Source organism: Crocodylus siamensis, chromosome 2 (genome assembly GCF_052110815.1).
Source record: "Crocodylus siamensis isolate JL-2025a chromosome 2, ASM5211081v1, whole genome shotgun sequence".
Taxonomy (NCBI): Eukaryota; Metazoa; Chordata; order Crocodylia; family Crocodylidae; genus Crocodylus; species Crocodylus siamensis.
In genome coordinates, this window is record NC_143396.1 from 26288032 (window position 1) to 26309159 (window position 21128).

General features: G+C 46.6%; 1 protein-coding gene across 1 annotated transcript in view; it reads left to right on the forward strand.

Annotated features, from left to right (window-relative positions):
- The window catches only part of EVC2 (EvC ciliary complex subunit 2), a 181904-nt gene that overhangs the window by 37672 nt on the left and 123104 nt on the right, over positions 1-21128 (forward strand). Inside the window, exons 4-5 of the mRNA XM_090035570.1 lie at positions 3850-3912; positions 16525-16659. Coding sequence (XP_089891696.1) covers positions 3850-3912; positions 16525-16659 — 198 coding nt within the window. The remainder of the gene's footprint in view (positions 1-3849; positions 3913-16524; positions 16660-21128) is intronic.

The following is a 21128-nucleotide window of genomic DNA, read 5'->3' on the forward strand; positions in this document are numbered from 1 at the left end:
GAAAAAGTGTCCAATTAATGTACATATATGTTACATACCTACTTTAATTCACTTTAAATTGTCCAGAGCCTTTGTTAGGAAGGGCAGCATATACATCTAAAAATAACATAAAGGTTCTAAATGTGTTGCACTAAGTTGAAGGCTTGAACTCCATGGATTCTGTCTATAACAGCAAGATGTTATATTCATTACTACTTGAAGGGTAATTTTCTGTAATTGTATTATTATCTTAGATTTCTTCTTTGGCTTTTCTAATGGGATTATTCCTCTGGTCATTTCTTTTGTCATGGCTTTGTACATATATACAGACATATCTATTAAAATCCTTTGTATCTGAAATTTTCAGAGGCTATTTTAAATTGTAGGATGCGTATGGAAGATGGCCAATCTTCCTAGTGAAAATGGCCCTTTAAATTCAACATATAACGAACAATTACATCAGTTACAGTTAAAAAGATGTCAGCCACCAATCGATGAGGGATAAAAACGTCCTGTGCACAGGTTTTTCCATTATTGCTTTTTATGAGATTTTATACCTGCCTCTGAAACATCTGGCCACTGTCGGAGAAAAGATGAATAAAAAAACAATTGATCTAGCAGTTTGTGTAAGTCCTCTGAGAGTGTTTTCTTAATTTCTCTAAGGACAAGGTGTGTTTCCTGTTAGCAACTAAGGTTCAGTTTCTTGAGAGGTTTGGTGACTTGAGGTCATTTCACAATTCCATGTCTCAAACTGGATCTAGAAGCACATCTCCCCTTGCCTTATTGTCCTCTTTTAAGGGGGAAAGACATTTGGGGTATGTAAAGAAGACACTAAAGATGTGATTTCCAGAATGAGGGGAGTCACAAGATAAGAAATGTCCATTCTGAGTTATCCCATTCCTTAGTGGTCTCTAGCTTGCAAACTTTTGCAATGTCTTGATGCTTTTAGTAGACTTGCTGCCTTTGAGGTTTTTCTTGTGGACCTTCAGTTCTCCCCTGAGGACTTTGCAGGCAGCAGTTAATGCTGTGAGAAGCTTCTCTAATTTCTGAATGAGTATCCAATTAGGAGTGGAGTATTTCCCACACAGCGGCTGCTCCCATTATTGGTAAATAAGATACTGAACTCTTCTGTTAGACTTTTGTAGCAGTTTTCTTTCTCATGTCCTTGTCATAAATGAAATTTTTTTCAAGAATTCTGCGTAAAGCGACCAAAACGCTGGCTTGCATCCATAGATGCTTCTCGAGCAAATCCCGGGACGTCATTCTCCCCTTGTACTCGGCCTTGGTGAGCCCGCAGCTGGAGTACTGCGTCCAGTTTTGGGCTCCACAATTCAAAAAGGATGTGGAGAAGCTTGAGAGAGTCCAGAGGAGAGCCACGCGCATGATCAGAGGTCAGGAAAACAGATCTTACAATGACAGGCTGAGAGCCATAGGACTCTTTAGCCTGGAAAAGCGTAGGCTCAGGGGTGTTCTGATGGCCACCTATAAGTTTATCAGGGGTGAACACCAGGATCTGAGGGAACGTTTGTTCACCAGAGCGCCCCAAGGGATGACGAGGTCGAATGGTCACAAACTCCTGCAAGACCGTTTCAGGCTGGACATAAGGAAGAATTTCTTTACTGTCCGAGCCCCCCAGGTCTGGAACAGTCTGCCATCGGAGGTGATTCAAGCACCTACATTGAACACCTTCAAGAGTAAATTGGATGCTTATCTTGCTGGGATCCTATGACCCCAGCTGACTTCCTGCCCTTTGGGCAGGGGGCTGGACTCGATGATCTCTCGAGGTCCCTTCCAGCCCTAATGTCTATGAAATCTATGAAATAATTCCATTGCTGTAGCAAGGTCCTCCTTTGTACAGGTCTCACCAAGTAATCAGCAAATGAGCAGGTGCTCTGTGGTCTGCACTTCACTGCACTCGGATATATGCGTGTAATTAGAGTAGCCCCAGTTGATCATGTTTGTTTTTGATCTTCCAGTTTGCATGCACAGGCAGTTCAAGCATCACCGTTTTGACCAGTCTGTATCAGCCGCTCAGAGAAGGTCCTCCTGGGGTTCTAGGGCATCTAATTGTGCATAATCTTTCCTCCTTTAATCTCAATCATACCCTGTCAGCCATTGTGTCCAAGGATGCAGCATTGGTTGTAAACAATTTCATGCTCTAAGCCCTTTGGTTACCCTTGTGTGATGATATAATAGATGCCTGGATTCCATCTGCCATAATCTTTCATTTTGGCTCACTGTTTTTCTTCTGATATCAGCAGAGGTACACTGGTACATTAGTCCATATCATATAAGCACCGATAAAAGGAAAATTGACTTTATCAGCAGTCGGCTTTTTTTGGCTGATGTAGCTGATAATGTTACTGATAAATGCTGCATGAATACAGCGTGCATGTGGCCATAAGTGCAGCCCAGGAGCTTGGAGAGCAACGTCCAGCTGGTAAGCCTGTGAGAGGGAAAAACCATGGAGGGGTGCAGATCAAGGTCCCCGTGATGAGGGAGAAAGTGGGGCTGGAGCAGGAGCAGTCGCTGCAGCTGGGGCAATGTGGGGCACGTGACAGAGCCAGTGGCTTGAGCAGGGAGAGCAGGGTGGCTTCTGTCATTGTGCACACCGCCAGGGCGGGCATGGTTGGGTATGTGCCCCTTGGATCTGTGCACGGCGTGAGGGTGGGGTGCCATTGTGGGCTGGGGCCAGGGCTGCTCCAGCTTCTTGCTGGCAGCTGCACTTGGGCAGGGTGGGGCAGGCAGTGGTGGCACTGGGAGTGAGGTTACGGGTGGACTAGAGCTACCCCAAAATTTGCTGTAGCCACCCCTTCCACTGCTGCCGCCGCTTGCTATTCCCCCACTGGGCCTGAGCACAGTCACTGGAAAGGCTGGAGCAGCCCCAGCCTCATGCAAAAATCCAGGGGGCACATGCTCCCCATTCTTCCCCCAGGAGTGCATGCAGCCCCATTCCCTCTCTCACCACAGGGGCCTCAATCTGCACCGCCCCCCACCCCGTGCCCCTTTCCTCCCACAGACTTACCAGCCAGACGCTGCAGCATTTATCAGTGACATTATCAACAATCAGATTGGTATCAGCAGATATGGCTGGTCAATAATTGGCCATCAGTATCAGTTCAAAAAATCTTTATCAGTGCATGCCTACATATCAGGTGGTACAGTGCCAGTCAGTAAATACAGGCTGTCCTTTGGTGTTGGCTTTAGACATCGTGTTATTTCATGACAACTGTTTTTTAGAATTGGGTTTAGTTTCTTGGCATGGACTGATCATTCCCATTGCATACCCTGTAATGGAGTAACACAAGGCAATAGCAGTGGTTCATAATGTAGTTGGGTTTGCTTCCCATTTTGAGATGACCACTTTTGAAGTATTGTGTTGTGGGCTTTCTCTTTCTTCTCTACATGTGCTTTGAAGATAAGTTTTTGGTCCAGTGTAACCCCTGAGTACACAGGTTCAGAGGATTAATCAGTGAGATTCCATCCCAGGTGATGTTTAATTTCCGCTTGGCTTCTCTGCATCTTGGTTGTGTTGGCATGAAGCTGGTTCTTATTGTAATAATCTCAGTGTGTATGTCAGTCTGTTCTTGACAGTGGTTAAATACTTCTCTTGCCATGTGATGCATAGATCATCGGTGTATATGAAATTCCTCGTATTGCTCTGTATGAGTTGGTCACTGGTATATATATTAAAGATTCTGCTCTGTGGAAGGCCGTTTCAATAGTACATTTAATAGAAATTATCGATTCTTCTCTTGGAGTACACATGGTGGGGGAACATAAAGAACCTGGGTGGTGTACCAGGTTTAGAAATGTGTTTGTGCCTATTTTGTAATGCCTTTGTGGGATACTTTTTTATATCTTTTCCAGAATAAAACACAGCTGAGTTCATTGACAGCATTACTCACCATAACAGCAGAGGAGAAGACCAAGGTAATCATAGATGACTGAGTTTATATGATATTTATAAGGTAAAGTGATTTAGGGGGGCAAGTTATATGTTTTATTTAGTCATTTTGTGTTATTGCCTTTTGCTTTTACAGTACTTCCTAGGTTCAAAGTTTTGCCAGCCAATTCAATCTTATTGTGACCTTTTACTGTGAATGCAAATGAGTTTGTCCTTCTGTCATTCAGAGCAGATAAACAAGAGATAGGTTGGCTCTTTATACAAAAGAACCGGAATTCCTAATGTAGAAGTGATAGCTGAGAAATTCTGGGCCTCATTATATTTTTCTACCTAATTTTTCAAAGGAAATATTGTCCAACCCCAGAGAATGGTGACAAGAAATATGTACATTAGGGCTGTGTGAAATTTCACCGGGTGTTTCATTTTGAAGCTATTTCAATGTGTTTCGAGCTTGAACTAGCGAAATCAAAATGAAACAAAAGCTTTCGAAACAGCTTCAAAACGAAACAAGGGCACTCAAAACGTTTTGAGTTTTGAAGCTGGACTTACTTGGCTTCAGCACCAGTCCCAACTGGTAGTAGCAGCCTCCTGGAATCCGGTGCACAGATCTGGGGGCCGTGCCCCCCCAGAAGGAGTCTGGTACAGGCCCTCAGGCTCCCAGATCTGTGCGTGGGATGACAGTATGCTGTTGCTGCCAGCTGGAGCCAGTGGCAGTTGCAGTCTTCTCAGCACTCAGCATGGGTTGCACCCAGCACCAGTCCCAACCAGCAGCAGCAGCTTCCTGTCATCTGGCACGCAGATCAGAGGTCTGCCTGCACCCCCTGGAGGGCTGCAGGGCTGTGCCCAACTCCTCCCAGGGTGCAGGCCCCTGATCTCTGCGCCGGATGGTAGCACCAAGCTTCCTGGCAAGGTGGCAGCAGCAGTCTCCTGTCATCCAGCATGCAGATCAGGGGTCCGGACCCCCTGGAGGAGGCTGGTACAGCCCTGCAGCCCTCCTGGGGGTGCGGGCCCCTGATCTGTGTCAGAGGCTGCTGCCAGCTGGGACCAGCACTGGGCACAGCCTGTGCTGAGCGCTGGGAAGATTGGTGCTGTCACTGGCAGCAGCAGTGTCCTGTTATCCCGTGCACAAAACTGAGGGCCTGTACCCTCGGGAGGGCTGCGGGGCTGTGCCATACTCCTCCCGGGGGGTGCAGGCCCCCGGATCTGTGTGCCAGATGACAGGAGGCTGCTGCTGCCTCAGGCTAACAGCAGCAGCAATCTTCCTGGCTCTGGGTGTGGGCTGTGCCCAGTGCCGGTTCCAGGCTGCAGTACCAGCCTCCTGTCATCTGGTGCACAGATCGGGGCCCATGCACCCAGAAGGGCATTGGGACTGGGCCAGACTCCTCCGAGGGGGAACAGGCCCCCGGATCTGTGTGTTGGATGACAGGAGGCTGCTGCTGCTGCCTTGGGCCAGCGGCAGCACCAATCTTACAGTTTCTAGGGTTGGAAGGGACCAGAGCAGATCATCTAGTCCGACCCCCTGCCATGGCAGGAAAGAATACTGGAGTCAAATGACCCCAGCAAGATGTTCATCTAACCTCCTCTTAAATACCCCCAGGGTAGGAGCCTGCACCACTTCTCTTGGAAGTTGGTTCCAGACCCTAGCCGCCCTGACTGTGAAGTAGTGCTTCCTGATATCTAACCTAAACCTACCCTCTGTCAGCTTGTGACCGTTATTCCTGGTCACTCCTGGCAGTGCTCGGGGGAACAGTGACTCCCCCAATGCCTGCTGATCCCCCCTGACTAGTTTATAACAGGCCACTAGATCCCCCCTCAGCCTTCCCTTTTGGAGGCTGAACAGGTTCAGGTCCCGTAGCCTGTCCGCATAGGGCCTGCCCTGTTGTCCCCTGATCATACGAGTGGCCCTCCTCTGGACCCTCTCCATGCTGTCGACATCCCTCTTGAAGTGTGGTGCCCAGAACTGGACGCAATACTCCAGCTCCGGCCTGACCAGTGCCGCATAGAGGGGGAGGATCACCTCCTTGGACCTGCTTGAGATGCATCTGTGGTTGCATGACCAGGTGCAGTTGGCACTGGTCCCAAGTGGCAGCAGCAGCTTCCTATCATCTGCCGTGCAGATCTAGGGTCCTGCACCCCAAGGAGGAGTCCAGGACAGCCCTGCAGCCCTCCGAGGGGTGCAGGACCCGGATCTGCAGACTGGATGATAGGAGGCTGCCACTGCTGCCAAGTGTCACAAGTTTTGCTTTGAACAGTTTGAAAGTGCAGTTCCCCAGAAACCTCAGAACCTATCTCCTTGAAACTTGGCAGGCATCGTGCCCAAAGAAGGGGCTATCATCCTTACAAGTTTAATCCGAATCAGGCAAGAAATGACAAAGGTTTAGGCATTTTCATGATTCCCCATTATAGCCTATGGGCGAAATGTCAAAACAGTGGAACAGTTTCAATGATATGTAATGGAACAGTGCTTTTGAAACAAAACAAAACCTGAAATGAAACACTCTCCCATCGAAACGGCAGTCAAAATGAAATGGTGCTGTTTTGCACCGTCCTAGTGCACAGCTGCTGTTGGCCTTATGCAGTTTGATTATGTTTTTTTGTTTCTGGAGCACATTCCAGAAGGGCGAAGTCATTTTACATATACTGAGGAACACATTGCTCTTTTTAATGACTCAAATATCCATAGTGGGGACCTAGGCATTCTCCCTTCCACTATATGCATCTGTCCTTGACTTGTGGAATACAAGCCTGCAGAGTAACATTGATTTCAGGAAGTAGTGCTTTTCTTCCATTACATTTTCATTAGACAACTCTCCACTTCATCTGACCTTGCTAAAGTAAACTCTTTACTAAGCTCAGCACCCTCCCCTCACCTCGCTAGCAATACCATTAACCATTCAGGCTGGTTCATTGCAGGGAATCTCTATTAAGTAGTAGTGATTAAAGTGGTGACACTGTGAGTGAGCACTGTGATTACTGGTGCTCACTCACAAAGAGGAAAATAGTTTATTTCACCCCAAAGCTACGTTGCTATGGTTGTGTTATTTGTAGTTTAAAGGTCACATTGACAAGGCAATTGCAGAACAAGTGAAAACTGAGAGGAAATATCAGAGACAGGTACTGCATAGGAAACTGCATAATTTGTGCAGCATTTAAGTAAATAGGAGCTGATTCCTATGCGAAGGTAGAGTTATAGGATCTTCAAGGAAGGAAAACGCTGAGAATCAATGGGTTCTTGAGTAAGCCTATGCATTTTACCTGATATGACTTATAAGGGGAGGAGAATTACTAGCAAGTGCTTCTCTGCCTCAGATTTCACAAAACTGTAGAAAAAAGAATAATGGTATCTCTGGATCATTTAAAAATATTGAAATTTGTTTCTTTTGCCATCTGTAAGTTTTGGCTTGAACGTCTAAGCAAGAATAAGTTAGTAGTTTTCACATTTCTTCACATTTTAAAAAGTTCCCAAAATGCTTAAATCCTAATAGGCAATGGGGTTTAAAAACTTTTGGAGTGTTTTGAAAAATAGAAACATCTCCAAAATTTTGTTAACAAGTTCAAACAACATAGTTTCTCCAACCTTATTCTTAATCTGAAAAATGGTGAACCATTTTGGCTGAGACCCAAGTTGCCAACATAAGACTTTCTTTTTACTGACAATCTGCAAACGTTTTAATGACACTTTTTTAACTGTCAGTAACAGACTAATTTTCTTGGATTGGTAACCAATGACTATAGCCATGGTTTTATACCCTGTTGCCCCCCGCCACAAGAGTCCTCTGCTTGCCCCACACCCTAAGGCCCCTGATCTCACCCTGCACCGTGTGCATCCCCCTGGCCAACCCTCCAGCTTTACCCTGCCTGTTCTGCTGCCCCATGCTAGCATGGACCCCTGAAGGCGCCTACCTGTGACCCAGCAGTATTACAGGACAGGAAGAAGCAGCACTGTGTGGCTAGAGGGTGAGGGGCCTACAAAGCATGGAAAGAAGGTTTCCTGCAGAGTGCTACACTCCCGCTCAGATGCTAAGTGCCACTGCTCTGCTGTTTGTGTGCTTCAATGAATTTCCAGCCATCCAACTTCTTTCTGAGAAGGATCTTCACAAAGTAACTGGAGCTTGATTGTTTTTACAGAATGCTTGAGTTTATTTATAGACTTTAGAGACAGGCATTTTTAGCCTGCCTTTTTACTTTTTGTAAATTTACAGTTGGCAACCCTGATTGAGACTTTATGGAAAAAGGAAAATACAGCATGAGACAGGTGAGCAGCACAGATGATTTTGTGTGGAACATTGGTGTAACAGGGTGGCGCCAAGGCACCCACAAAAATTTTTTTGCCACCATCCTGTTTCAGGACAGTCGGTCCCGCACTTTCCTGCCGTGCCTTTTTGTAGCAGTGAATATTTAAACTGTGGGAGGCTACCCTAATTTTAGTGGTGCAAACTACCCTCATGGCCCTGGCCTTATGAATCACCACACATGGTTGCTGCCTTCCCTACACTGTGTCCCATGCCTTACAGATGGCATTGTAATTGTCATGTCTGGTTCATGTCACAATCTGTACACTTCCTGAGCTGGGCTGCACTCCAGCTCATGCCCCCAACTGGGCCACACTTAACTGTTATATTCAGTTACTCTCTTGTCACATCAGGATTGTCACATCCAGTATACTCTACTGTCTTATTTGGTTCTACCCCTACCGGGCCTCCTCATCACTCAGTTCTTCTTCAACTCAGCCATACTCTTTAACTCTGGTCCCTCACTCATTTTGGGCCCAGGATCTCAACTCAGGACTCCTAGCTCCACTCAGGCCCCTCTGCTCCATTCCCAGTTATATTTAGACCTGATTCACTTCACACTGGCCTGGTTCTTTTTACTGAGGCTTTGCAATGGCCTGGCTCTGCCTTCTCAGCCTGCTCCATTTCACACTGGCCTGACTTTGCCTACTCAGGCCCATATCTACTGAATGACTTGGCTCTGGTCTGCTCAGGCCTCTTTACTTCATCCTGGGGCATCTGGACCCTCATTTTTCCATCAGGGTGTGCTTCCTAAGCCTTTCCCCTCCACAGGGTTACCCACAAGGCCGTAGGCACTGAGGCATTCCAGTGCCCTATCCTTGCCTTTCACTGGAAAGGCACAAGTGTGGCATTTCCTGGGGGCTGCCCTGCCATAGACAGTTCTACCACAGCAACCATCTCTAGCAGGGTGCATTTTTTGGTCTTACTGAGAACCAACCATCAGGCCACCCTAATCTCACTGTATTTTCTCCTAGGCCTTCCTGGAGACATACCTCTCCAGAGACATACCCTTGAGCAGGTATCCTCAAGCTCTCAGGCCCTAACTCCATCTCCTCATTTTCCTGGCCCGACTCCTCATTCTGGACCCTCATTCCTTAGGCCCACTCTTCAGGTGACTTTCCAGGCCACTTTCACACAGGCTCTGATGACCCTGGCCTGTTATCTCTTGCTGGTGGACTCAATCCAGGGACCTTTGCCTATGCAGGCCTGGCCCCACTCCCTGGCCAGTTAAGACTTCAGGCTCTCTGCGACAATGGCCACCCGTCACAGTGGGACTTAGTCCCTTCGTCCTTTTACTGAGCACTGGCCCCCAGTAGGCCAGTTGAGGTCTCTGACACCAGCACACATGGCCATCTACCCCCTTTCATCCTGGGCCCTCCTCTTTGAGCCCCTTCAAGTCCCTCATTCTCTACTGGGCTTGAAACCCCACCATGGTCTTATCCCCTGTACTTGTGAGGTACAGTCTGGCTGGGTGCTCTACCTCCTGTGCCCTGGCTCCACCTCCTGTGCACAGTCACCTTCTGTAGCCTGATGACCTAGCGATGCTCTTGGCCTAGCTCTCCCAATGTCACTGGTCTTCTCTCCCCCAGACCAATTTCTCTGTCTCACAGCTAGGCTGGAGACCCCAGTCTGGGTACCTAGGAGCCTCCACCTCCCCAGTAGTTCTTACCCTGTCCCCGGATGGTAGAGATGACCTTCCAGAGCTGTGCTTTTCTTCTGCATGAGTGCTGATCTTCCAGCTCCTCTGTTGTTGTAGCCATCTTTTTGGACTCAGCTTAGGCTTATGCGTTGACTCAGACCAGGCTCAGACCAGCCAGCTGCCCCCTTGGTAGTCATGTGAGGCCTCCTAATTCCCCTAGCTGCCAGCCTCTCAGTCTGTTGACTCCTTAATGGGGATCAGCCTCACCTGCTAGGGCTCCCACACTCTGGCTGGCTCCCTTTAAAGTTTAAGGCACATCCAGTGTCCTGTCAGAAGTTTAAATAAAGATTTAGAAACTTTGGAAATTTTTAAGATTAAGTGTTCCATCTAGAATTGTCCATAATGGCTCTTTCCATCAGGCGCTCTCTCTCTCTATATATATATATCTATATCTGTATACCATTGAAGCTAGATTAGTTTAGAAGTTTGTGAGAATGAGTATGAGGCCAGAGGACGTATGTTCCTTCCTTCCTTTTTCCTGAATAAAAAAGGCCTTCATAAGGCTGGCCGAGGGAATGGACAGCAGGGAAACTCTGTGCTTTTATTGCAGCCCCACTGCTGGTCTCAGGGAATTGGGAAGAAGCCGTGTGAGATAAATGCTGAAGTATTAAGACCTGGAGCAGGATGGGAACAGGAAGGAGAGACTAGATTGGGACAGAAACTGAGGAGATGTGAAAGAAGGATAAGTCTAGAGTTCTATGATAGGTGGGGCCTGGGATTTGGAGTTGGAGGGATGAAGGAAGCCAAGGCTCACTAAGAAATGGAATCCAAGAGAATTAGGAGTGACCTGGTGGGGATACTGGGATTAGCAGCAGGGATGTGGAAGAGATGAAGGAAGTTTGGAAGGAATGGGACAGGAGTCAAGCTTGGGAGAAATAGGATTTGTGACTATTAGATGCATTCCACTTCAAGGTCTAGATTGGAACGTTCCTGAGCTATTCTTCAGTTATCAGACAGTATTTGTGAAACCCTCTGGCAAAGTATGCACTTCTTATTTTAGTGGCAGTCCTTGTGGAGGATGGCAAACTGTCACTGCTGCCAGTTACTTCATCCACTCGAATGGCAGAAATTTGTGTGAAGGATCTGAAAGTTACATCTCTGCTGACAAACCAGATAGGTGGCAATATGTTGCCACTGGATAGTATTTCTGGTTTTTTTTCCATTTTTAAACCTAGAACATAACACACACATTAAAGTCACATTAAAGAAACATTATGTTGTAAAGCAAACATTCAAAGGTTAGGAAATAGCAAAATTAGACTGTCTGAACTTTGTTTGAACAATATTTGTTAGTAGAACAGAAATAGAAATAGTTCAGAAGTGGGCTACAACATGCCTGAGGACACAAAAAGGATTTTGTAAATGGAGAGAGGGAACTTATTAGAGAATACAGAGATCACAAAGATGGGGCAACTAAATGAGGTGTGAACACTATATACTAAATGATGACTGGTGTAACAGAAGTAAAAGAGGAGCTCCTATTTGCTAGGGTGTGATGATGTAACAGGCCGCAACTCCAGATTGATAAATTCAGTTTCTGCTCTGGGCTCTCCTTGAAGGCTGCCCCAGGCACCCCAGGTGTAAATGGGTACTTAGTCATCTAGTCTCATGAGTCAGAGGTAGCTTGATGTGATGGGAGCCACGTCACTCCCCTGCCTTCTGTGGTTATAATGTGGTGTGACTTAACTACATTAGTGTAATCAGTTGCTTGGCTTGGGAAGACATTTTCATTTGACTTTGGATAGCTTGTTTTTAGATCACAGTGGGCCCATCTACATATGCCCTTATGGCATCGTTGTTACTGCGGCATCATTTAGTACTTCCTTTTGGAAGTACTAAATTGTGGCAGTAACAGCTTGTACTGCACCGTGCCAGCAGCGCGCAGATATTTTTAGCCGCTATGTCATAGAATCGTAGAATCAATGAGTTGGGAGGGACCTCGACAGATCATCTAGTCCAACCCCTGCCATGGGCAGGAAGGAGCACTGGGGGTGGCAGGGGTCATAAGACCTCAGCCAGGTGCGTATCCAGTCTCCTCTTGAAGATTTCCAGGGAAGGTGAGAGCACCACCTGTCTGGGAAGCCTATTCCAGGCTCTGGCCACCCTTACCATGAAGTAGTTCTTCCTAATATCTAACCTAAACCTATCCTCCCTCAGCTTGTGGCGATTGTTCCTGGTGACTCTAAGGGGGGCCCTGGTGAACAGACTTTCCCCGAGTCCCTGCTGGTGGCCCCTGATAAGGTTGTAGGCAGCCACAAGATCCCCCCTCAGTCTCCCCTTGCGGAGACTGAAGAGATTCAGGTCCCTCAGCCTCTCCCCATAGGGCTGGCCACGGAGGCCCTCAGCCATACGAGTGGCCTCCTCTGGACCCTCTCCAGGTGCTCCATGTCCTCCTTGAAGTGCGGCGCCCAGAACTGGACACAGTACTCCAGCTGTGGCCTGACCAGTGCTGTATAGAGGGGGAGCAAGACCTCTCTGGACCTGTTAGTGATGCCCCTGTTGATGCATGACAGGGTGCGGTTGGCTCTGCCTATTGCTTTGTCACATTGGCGACTCATATTCATCCTAGAGTCAGTCCTGACTCCAAGATCCCTCTCTGCCTCTGTGCTGCTGAGCAGGCCAGGCCCTAACCTATAGCCATAATGCTGGTTCCCTCTCCCCAGGTGCAGCACTCTGCACTTGTCCTGACTGAACCGCGTCCTGTTCAGATCTTCCCAGTTCTCTAACCCTATCCAGGTCTGCCTGGATGCGGTCCCTGCCTGCCAGTGTATTCACTTTCCCCCACAGCTTGGTGTCATCAGCGAACTTCATCAGGGCGCTCTCCACACCCTCGTCCAGGTCGCTTATGAAGATGTTGAACAGCACCAGCCCAAGGAGTGAGCCCTGGGGGACTCCGCTGCCCACACCGTCCCAGGTCGAGATCGACCCGTCCATAACCACCCTCTGGGTGTGCTCTTGGAGCTAGTTTGCTACCCATGTGATCATGCATTCGTCAGTGCTGCAGTCCCTCAGCTTGCCCACCAGAACTGGGTGGGACACTGTGTCAAAGGTCTTCTGGAAGTCCAAGAAGATGACATAGACTTCCTCCTTCCCATCTAAGCTCTTTGTTACCTGGTCATAGAAAGAGACCAGGTTAGTCAGGCAGGATCAGCCTTGCACGAATCCATGCTGGTTACCCCTCAACATCACTTCCCCTGCAGGGCTCTTACAAATCTGGCCCTTGATAATTTTTTCAAAGACCTTCCCCAGGATAGAAGTGAGGCTGACTTGCCTGTAGTTGCCAGGCTCTTCTTTCCTCCCCTTCTTGAAAATAGGGACCACATTGGCCCTTTTCCAGTCCTCAGGGACTTGGCCCAAGCACCAGGAGTCCTCAAACAGCCGTGCCAAGGGCTCTGCAATGACACCAGCCAATTCCCTCAGCACCTGTGGATGAAGGTCATCCGGGCCCGCTGACTTGGACACATCTAAGCCCTCCAGATAGTCCTTAACTAGGTCTGAACTAACAGCCGGGAGACTCGCATCCTTCCTGGGCCTCTCTTCGCTATCAACCAAGAGCACCTATTGTCAGCAGACAGGAACACGGAGACAAAGAACTTGTTGAAGGGTTCTGCCTTCTCTCGTGCGTCCGTCACCAACTGTCCTGCCCTGCCCTGCCTCGTAGGGGTCCAATGTTACCCTGAGACTTCTTCTTGCTCTCTATATGCTTGAAAAAGGACTTTTTGTTATCCTTAATCCCAGACGCTAATCTAAACTCCAGTGCTGTTTTAGCTTTCCTCACCCAATCCCTACAAGCTCAGGCCAGGGAGGTGTATTTCTCCTTTGTCCCTGCCCCCTGCTTCCACCGCCAGTATGCTTTTTTCTTTGCCCTCAGGCCAGCCTGGATATCTGCGCTCAGCCATGAAGGTTTCTTGGACCCTTTTTCCGCCTTCCTGTGCAGAGGAATTGCGTCCTGCTGCGCCCCAAGGATAGCCTCCTTGAGGAAGGATCACCTTTCCTGGACCCCCATACTAGCTACCCCCTGGGCTCCGAGTGCCTCCCTGACTACTGCCCTCAGCACATTGAAGTTGGCTTTCCTAAAGTCAAGCATTTGCGCTGTGCTAGTTACCCTCCCCACCTTTCTCTGAATAGCAAACTGGATCATTTCATGATCAGTGTCCCCTAGTCTCCCTTGTACAAGCACCTCCCCCACCAGGTCGTCCCCAGAGGCTAACACCAGATCCAGTATGGTGTTTCCCCTGGTGGAGACGAGTACCTCCTGCACAAGGTGTAGGTCCTGTACGCATGTCAGGAACCTTCGTGAGTGGCTAGACCTGGCCGACTGCTCCTCCCAGTTGATGTCAGGGTAATTCATATCACCCATGACCACAACATCCTCTGCATGCACAACATCCAGCTGCCTGGAGAATTCTAGATCCAGCTCTTCCTCCTGATGTGGTGGCCTGGAGTAAACTGCTACCACCAGATCCCTCTCCCCCTGCCCTCCTTGAAGTTTGACCCACAGGGTCTCAGTTAAGCCTTGCTCTGGTCCCATTTGTCACTGTAGCAATGCACGACAGGAAGGGAACCCATTGCTATGGTGACATAGCTGCAGCATCACGATTTGTGCCTGGTAGTGCTCCGTCACCATAGTGTGTTGCTACAGCGACTAGTATCTCATGTAGACACACCCAGGGCGATCTGAAAAACAAACCATTTTTTAACAAAGTTGTTCAGCTATGTGTGAGTTGTTATATGCACATTTGTGATGGCAAGTTAAGGGAAAGGTGTGTGTTGTACTACTGTTTTAGTTTAGTTTAGTTTGTAAATATACAAAACTCAAAAATTGCTAAATGAGTTTTGTTTCCCGCATGAGAGTGGTGACGTGTATTGCATTTCATGTTTACCTGTAGCTGTTGCCAAGCTCCTATTCTAGTTATTTGTGTTTGATGTTGCTCCAGTGCATTTTCATGATCATGCCAAAAGTGTTATATTGTCTGTCCATTAATATATCATTTAGGACAAGAATGGTAAAGCCTTAATCCTGTAGTCATGATAATACTGTGTTTTAATTTAGTCTCATAGAACCATCAACCATCAAATGTTTTGATTGCTTACTTGACTGGCTTGCCATTCTTTAAGGATTCACAATTTTTTTTTCTCTTTTGCTTCACTGGAATAAAATGCTTGGCAGTCTATAATATGGTAATTTTTATGATCCAGAAAAAAATGTGAGTATTGCTTGTCCTAGTGACAGTGCAAATACCTTGCAGCTCTGCTCATCAGGGTCTGTGAAAGTTACATGCCTCTGCTTCCTATTGAAAAATTTTAATGCTGAAATAAATTTTAATGCTGAAATAAAAGGCTGTTTGTAGGGAAAAGTATAAAAAGAAGGCACTTCTGTCACGTATATTACATTGTGGGAAGAATGATAAAAATCGTATCCATATAGCCAGCTTGCTGAAAGATTCAGCTAGTACTGCTTGTATTCAGGCCAATTGGAGTGTAGTATCTCTAAAAACATACTAAGGGTACTTCTGTACTTTGACAGTATTAAAATAAATTAAACACTTGGACCTCAGAACCTTTATATGGGGCTTGCCACTTTGTACCTCAGTTTAGTTTCTGCAGCTAAATTGGTAGATCTTTGAATAGCTTGGAGGAGTTTGCTGGGGGATGTTTTGGGTGGGTAATTAGCTGTTCATGGACGTTAAATGACAAGAAAGAGCTGCTAGACATTAAGTATATTATTAATTATTAATGAAGTGAATAACTGAATGTGTGTATTCTTTTTTCATTTAATACTTGGACACATTGACAGGCATTTAAAAAGATTTGGGACCTAGTGTGTCTTTTTACATAATTTACCATTTAATTCATTCACTGCTAATTTATGTAAAGTGAGCTTCCCTGCTCTGCATGTTTCATTATTGTAGAGTAAGTATGATTGAAAATAATATTCACTTCTGTCAGTTAGCTCAATTGTAAGTCAAAAGCTTCTCATACACAATTCTGTCAATTAAGCCATGGGACCTGCTTTTTACATCTCTTAAAGTGGCAAATAATGGCCTATTTTAACCATTTAAGTATCCTCAGATGGGTTGTTTCAGTTTCCTGGGTTGGATTTTTTTTTATTTTTCATAGTGAATTGAATCATACCTTAGAAATACGTTAAACAGCTAAAATTTGCATGTTCTGATAGCAACATGGAAGCAATGAGATTATTAATTATGTAGCTCACAACTGCACAGTTATTCAGATAACAGCAGCTGCTGCTTTCATCTCTGTAAAGGCTTATACAGCCAAATTCTGGAGTTAACATGACTATTCAGTGAGGTAAATTTTCAGTATTTGGCTCAAGAATAAATATAAGGGCCCAAATTCTGCTTTGTTACACTGAATTCAGTGAATTCCAAAATGCGTGTTGTGGAGGAGGTTAGACGATCATAATGGTACCTCTGAAAGAGAAAAATCTATGGAGAAACAAAGAGAATATTTAAAAATTTAGCTAAAATCATGGTAATGTTAACTTAGTACTTACTGAGTGAGTCCATATTTTTACAAAGACTTTTAAAGTAACTTACCATGTAGCTTACAGCTGTAATCTTTATATCTCATTTTTTTTCTATTTGATGAAATGAAGGTTCACTATTTCTTGCTTTGGTTTTCAGATTTTGTACAGTTATGGGATCCATGTTTCAGGCTTCTTCATTGCTTTTGCTGTGTCGCTTGTTTCGACATGTGCTATTTTTTATGCTGTTCATCGAACAAGATTATTGAAATGGAATTTTTTACACAAAAAACAGGTGAGTGAGTTTTTCATGATACTTATATCTTCTAGTTTTATCAAAATGGTAAATAATGCAGATTATTTTTTGAAGAGTTAGCAATGACAAATACATTAAAAGGTGTTGGATCAGATTCTAGGGAATGTACATCTTGCTTACTTTACTGGCATTGTTTTTTGGTGTGGTCAGCCTTGAATTGAAGCCTAGGACTAGCCAGTCTCATTTATTTTGTTGTGAAGGTGTTTATCCCTAGCTACAGTAGTTCCCAAATTGTGCTGAAAACCATATAAATTAAAATGTGATAATGAACACATGTAAAACATGATCTTTTCTCCTAATATAGACACTTAGGATGAGGTTGAATATTACAGTTAGATCATGTTAAGAGCACATAAAACTTGAATGATCACACATTAAGACTCTAACTAGTACTCTTCAGGTGTTTTAAAGTTATGTCACTTTATGAGGATAACGAGGATTATCTTTAAGCTGGGCTACCTAGCTTAAGTTAAGTTAACTTCTGGGTACTCACCTGAGGTAAAATCACCAATTTATATCCTTCAGTATCCTAGGAGGCACTGTTTCCAGGTGGACAAGTTATCATCCAGGCCTCTACAGCCCTGGACTGACAGCTGAGAATAGCCAGGCAACAGGTGGGTGGAGATGAGGAGGGAAAAGGGGTAAAGAGGGGAATAGAAGCCAGGTGTGCAGGACTGAAGTAGGGGGAAAGGGAAGGGGAACGAAGAGAGGATGAGCTGCTGCCCCATATGCCCCCCTTATCTTTCAAAAAAGCAGTGGAGGCATTCATAGTTTCATAATTTCTAGGGTCAGAAGGGACCTGAGTAGATCATCTAGTCTGACCCCCTGCCATGGCAGGAAAGATTACTGCGGTCAAACGACCCCAGCAAGGTGTTCATCTAACCTCCTCTTAAAGACCCCCAGGGTAGGAGCCAGCACCACTTCTCTTGGAAGTTGGTTCCATGTCCTAGCCGCCCTGACCGTGAAGTAGCGCCTCCTGATATCTAGCCTAAATCTACCCTCTACCAGCTTGTGACCGTTATTCCTGGTCACTCCTGGCAGTGCTCGGGGGAACAGGGACTTCCCCAGTGCCTACTGATCCCCCCTGACTAGTTTGTAACAGGCCACTAGATCCCCTCTCAGCCTTCTCTTTTGGAGGCTGAACAGGTTCAGGTCCTGTAGCCTCTCCTCGTAAGGCCTGCCCTGCTGCCCCCTGATCATATGAGGGGCTCGCCTCCACATCCCTCCTGAAGTGCAGCGCCAAAAACTGGACACAGTACTTCAGCTGCGGCCTGACCAGCACCGCATAGAGGCAGAGGATCACCTCCTTGGACCTGCTCAAGATGCATCTGTGGATGCATGACAAGGTGTGGTTGGCCTTCCTGACTGCTTCCCCACACTGCCAACCCCTGTTCATCTTGGAGTCAATGATGACTCCAAGATCCTTTTCTGCCTCTGTACTGACAAGAAGGGAGTTCCCCAACCTGTAGGTATGGTGCCAGTTGTTCCTCCCGAGGTGCATCACTTTGCACTTGTCAGTGTTGAATCTCATCCTGTTCTCATCCACCCACCCTTGTAACCTGTGTAGGTCCGATTGTAGCCTATTGCTCCCTTCTAGAGTGCCCACTTCCCCCCACATCTTAGTATCATCAGCAAATTTGAACACTGACATTCTTATGTTCAGTAGCACAGTGGTTTCAAATGCAAATTCAAACCCTTCCTTTTCTTGCTATGGAACATGGACTTGAGACCCGGTCTCTCATCTCTGAAGAGTGCTGAAGCAACCAGGTCAGAGACTATTGTGAAGGGGGTGTCAGCCACTCTCTGTTATTGAAGTTCTTCTACTTTGTAAAAACTAAACTAAACTTAAAAAAAAAGATCAATATTCATTGGGGTACAAAGAATGAAATAACATTATAGCCTGATAGTTGAGTTACTTACACCCCAGTTCTAATCTCTGATCCAATGATCATTTGAATATATTTACAAAAAAGAACACCTACCACAGGGTAATTTGAGAGAAATGCACCCTAAAATGGCTCCAAGATTAGGGCACTTTCAAAGATGGAAGATCAGTCTAGCTCTAAATCAGTCCGGTAGGTTCTCTAATCACTAAACTTTAGGTAAAAGAGGATAGCATTTTCTCTTCATTTATGTGAGAGTGTCTCACAAATGTCTTGAATTGCTGGTCCTTGGGGCTTCTCCTCTTTACACCCCCATCCATACTTCAATGACAGTGTCCCTGATCAGGCAGCCAAGCAAACTAAAGATGAGCTCTATCTTTAAATAAACGAAGTCCTCTTCCCCCTCTGGATAAACAAACACCCAAATGGAGGCTCTCACCACCCTGCTTCTGAGAGCTCCAGGTTCAGTCTTGGTCTCCACTGATTTGGAGCTTGCAGGTGAGATTAGTGGGTTACCCATTTTGAGAATGAGCAATGCACTACTAAGTGCTGTCAAGACTTCAAGAGCTCTGACAGAAGTTTAGGTGCCTAGGGAATTTAGGTGGCTACATAAGAACATTAGTAGCCCAGTACTAGGTCAGAGCAATAGTCTATCTAGCCCACTATCTTGTGGGTGCTTTAGAGGGAGTGGATCAGTGGCGTACTTTGGGTCTCTGGCACCTGGGGGCCAATGCCTACATTTACGCCACCCCTCACCCCTGCCCCCCCCGGGACAATCCAAGCAGGGTGCAGAGCCCCCTCTCCTGCCCCACAGAACTTCTGTGGGGAAATTGATATCACAGCACACCAGGGAAGGGACAGTAACTGGAATTTCTGGCTGTAACAGGTAAAGAAATGTACAACCACCCAGGTGGGAGGGTGGGCCACACACCAAACATGGGAGGCATTTAAATCAGTTTTGCATTAATTTCAGTGGGTTACCTGTAACAGGGAGCCTGAGAGTCCTGTTACTGAGAGGGGAGAAACACAGCTGAAATGGCCACTGTGTAAGCAAACAAGCAGCCAAGATAAGGGCTGTAGACCGTAAACGTTAAGCAGCAGCAGAGAGGCCTAAATGGCTCATTAGCTCTAAGGGCAAACACATGAGAGGTGCTGACTCACATGACTCAGGTATAGTAACAGCTGGGGTTAGAGAAGTGCACACTACAGAGGTGAAGGGGGCCAGGGAGTCAAGGTCTGTGCAAGGAGCAGCCACCAAGAAAACCCTGCAGGAAGTCAAGCTCTCCAGAGGGAGAGTGACCACCTGGGAGACCCAGGCTGGAGACGGGACTCTTGGGAGCAGGGTGATTAGAGCCCCGGGTTGGCGGTTTGTTTATCCAGACAGGGAAGATGACTTGCTTGTTTAAAGATACAGCTCACCTTTAGTTAAAGTGACAGCATACCTTTTTGTTCCTTTGTGTGAAGTTTACAATACCCCATTGTGGATGGCCGTGACTGACTCAGTTCTGTTGCCAAGACCAGGTACTCCCACCTCTTGAGTGCCAGCTCTTAGGGCAAGACAGTTTGACACTCACTCACTCATGCATAGGGCACACCCTCCAGCTCACTTGCCACGTCTTGATCTTGTAAAAAGGGAAGATTCTTGGTTATTTGTGGTTGCTCTCACAAGTGTCTCCAGTTGCTGGTTCTAGGGGCTCCTCCTCCCCTTTATACCTTGTCCATATACCGAGTAGCTAGACTGCAGACCAGCTGGTGGAAAAGTAATGTAGCCAGCAGTCAGCTTAGTTCACCTCGGTTGATCATGACTTGCAAAGCCAGTAGACTAAAGAGTCTCTCCAGTTCTGACTTAAATCAGCAATTTGCCACCTTGGCTGCACTTGCTGGAGTGCTCCCTGCTGCAGCACCCATTCAGAGAGGATTTATTTATGGTGCAAGCCTGCTTTTAAGTTGTTTGTAACCGCTGGACTAGGTTGCGACTAACAGGCGAGGCCAGAGATGCACGTCAGTAAGGCCTCCCAGGGGGCAGGGACCCAAGACACAGAGGGGCTAACTGGCCTGAACCTGAGAGAGAGAAGGACTGGGTGCAGAAGCTGAGGTCCTGGACAGTGGGCCTAAGGCAAAACAGCCCAACAACATAAAAGGAGTGGATGCCAGGAAAGCTAAGGCTCCTACAAAGACTCAGATGCCTGAAGGGACAAGCAGTGAGTGGGGCAAAGAGCTTATTAAGAGGATGATTAACAACACCTATGAGGCATGGACATGCCTGCAGGGGAGGCTGAAGGTCATGGATGCAGCCCTTAAGGCACCTGGTGTTAGAAGACAGTGATAGAGAAAGACTTGACTAGTGTTTCCCTCTGGACCTTGGGCATCCTTTCAATCTTTTCCTTTTCAAACAACATCAAAAGCGTGGCACATGAGGGAGGAAGGAGGACCCAAGAAACTGAAGGAGGCAGGAGTCTGGCGATCAGCAGAGGGTGCTACCCAACTGCTCAACCCCACTCTGTAACAGTGTTGTCCCTGTGTTGTAGTATTCTTGGACTTTGTGTAAAACAGTTCCCTATTCAC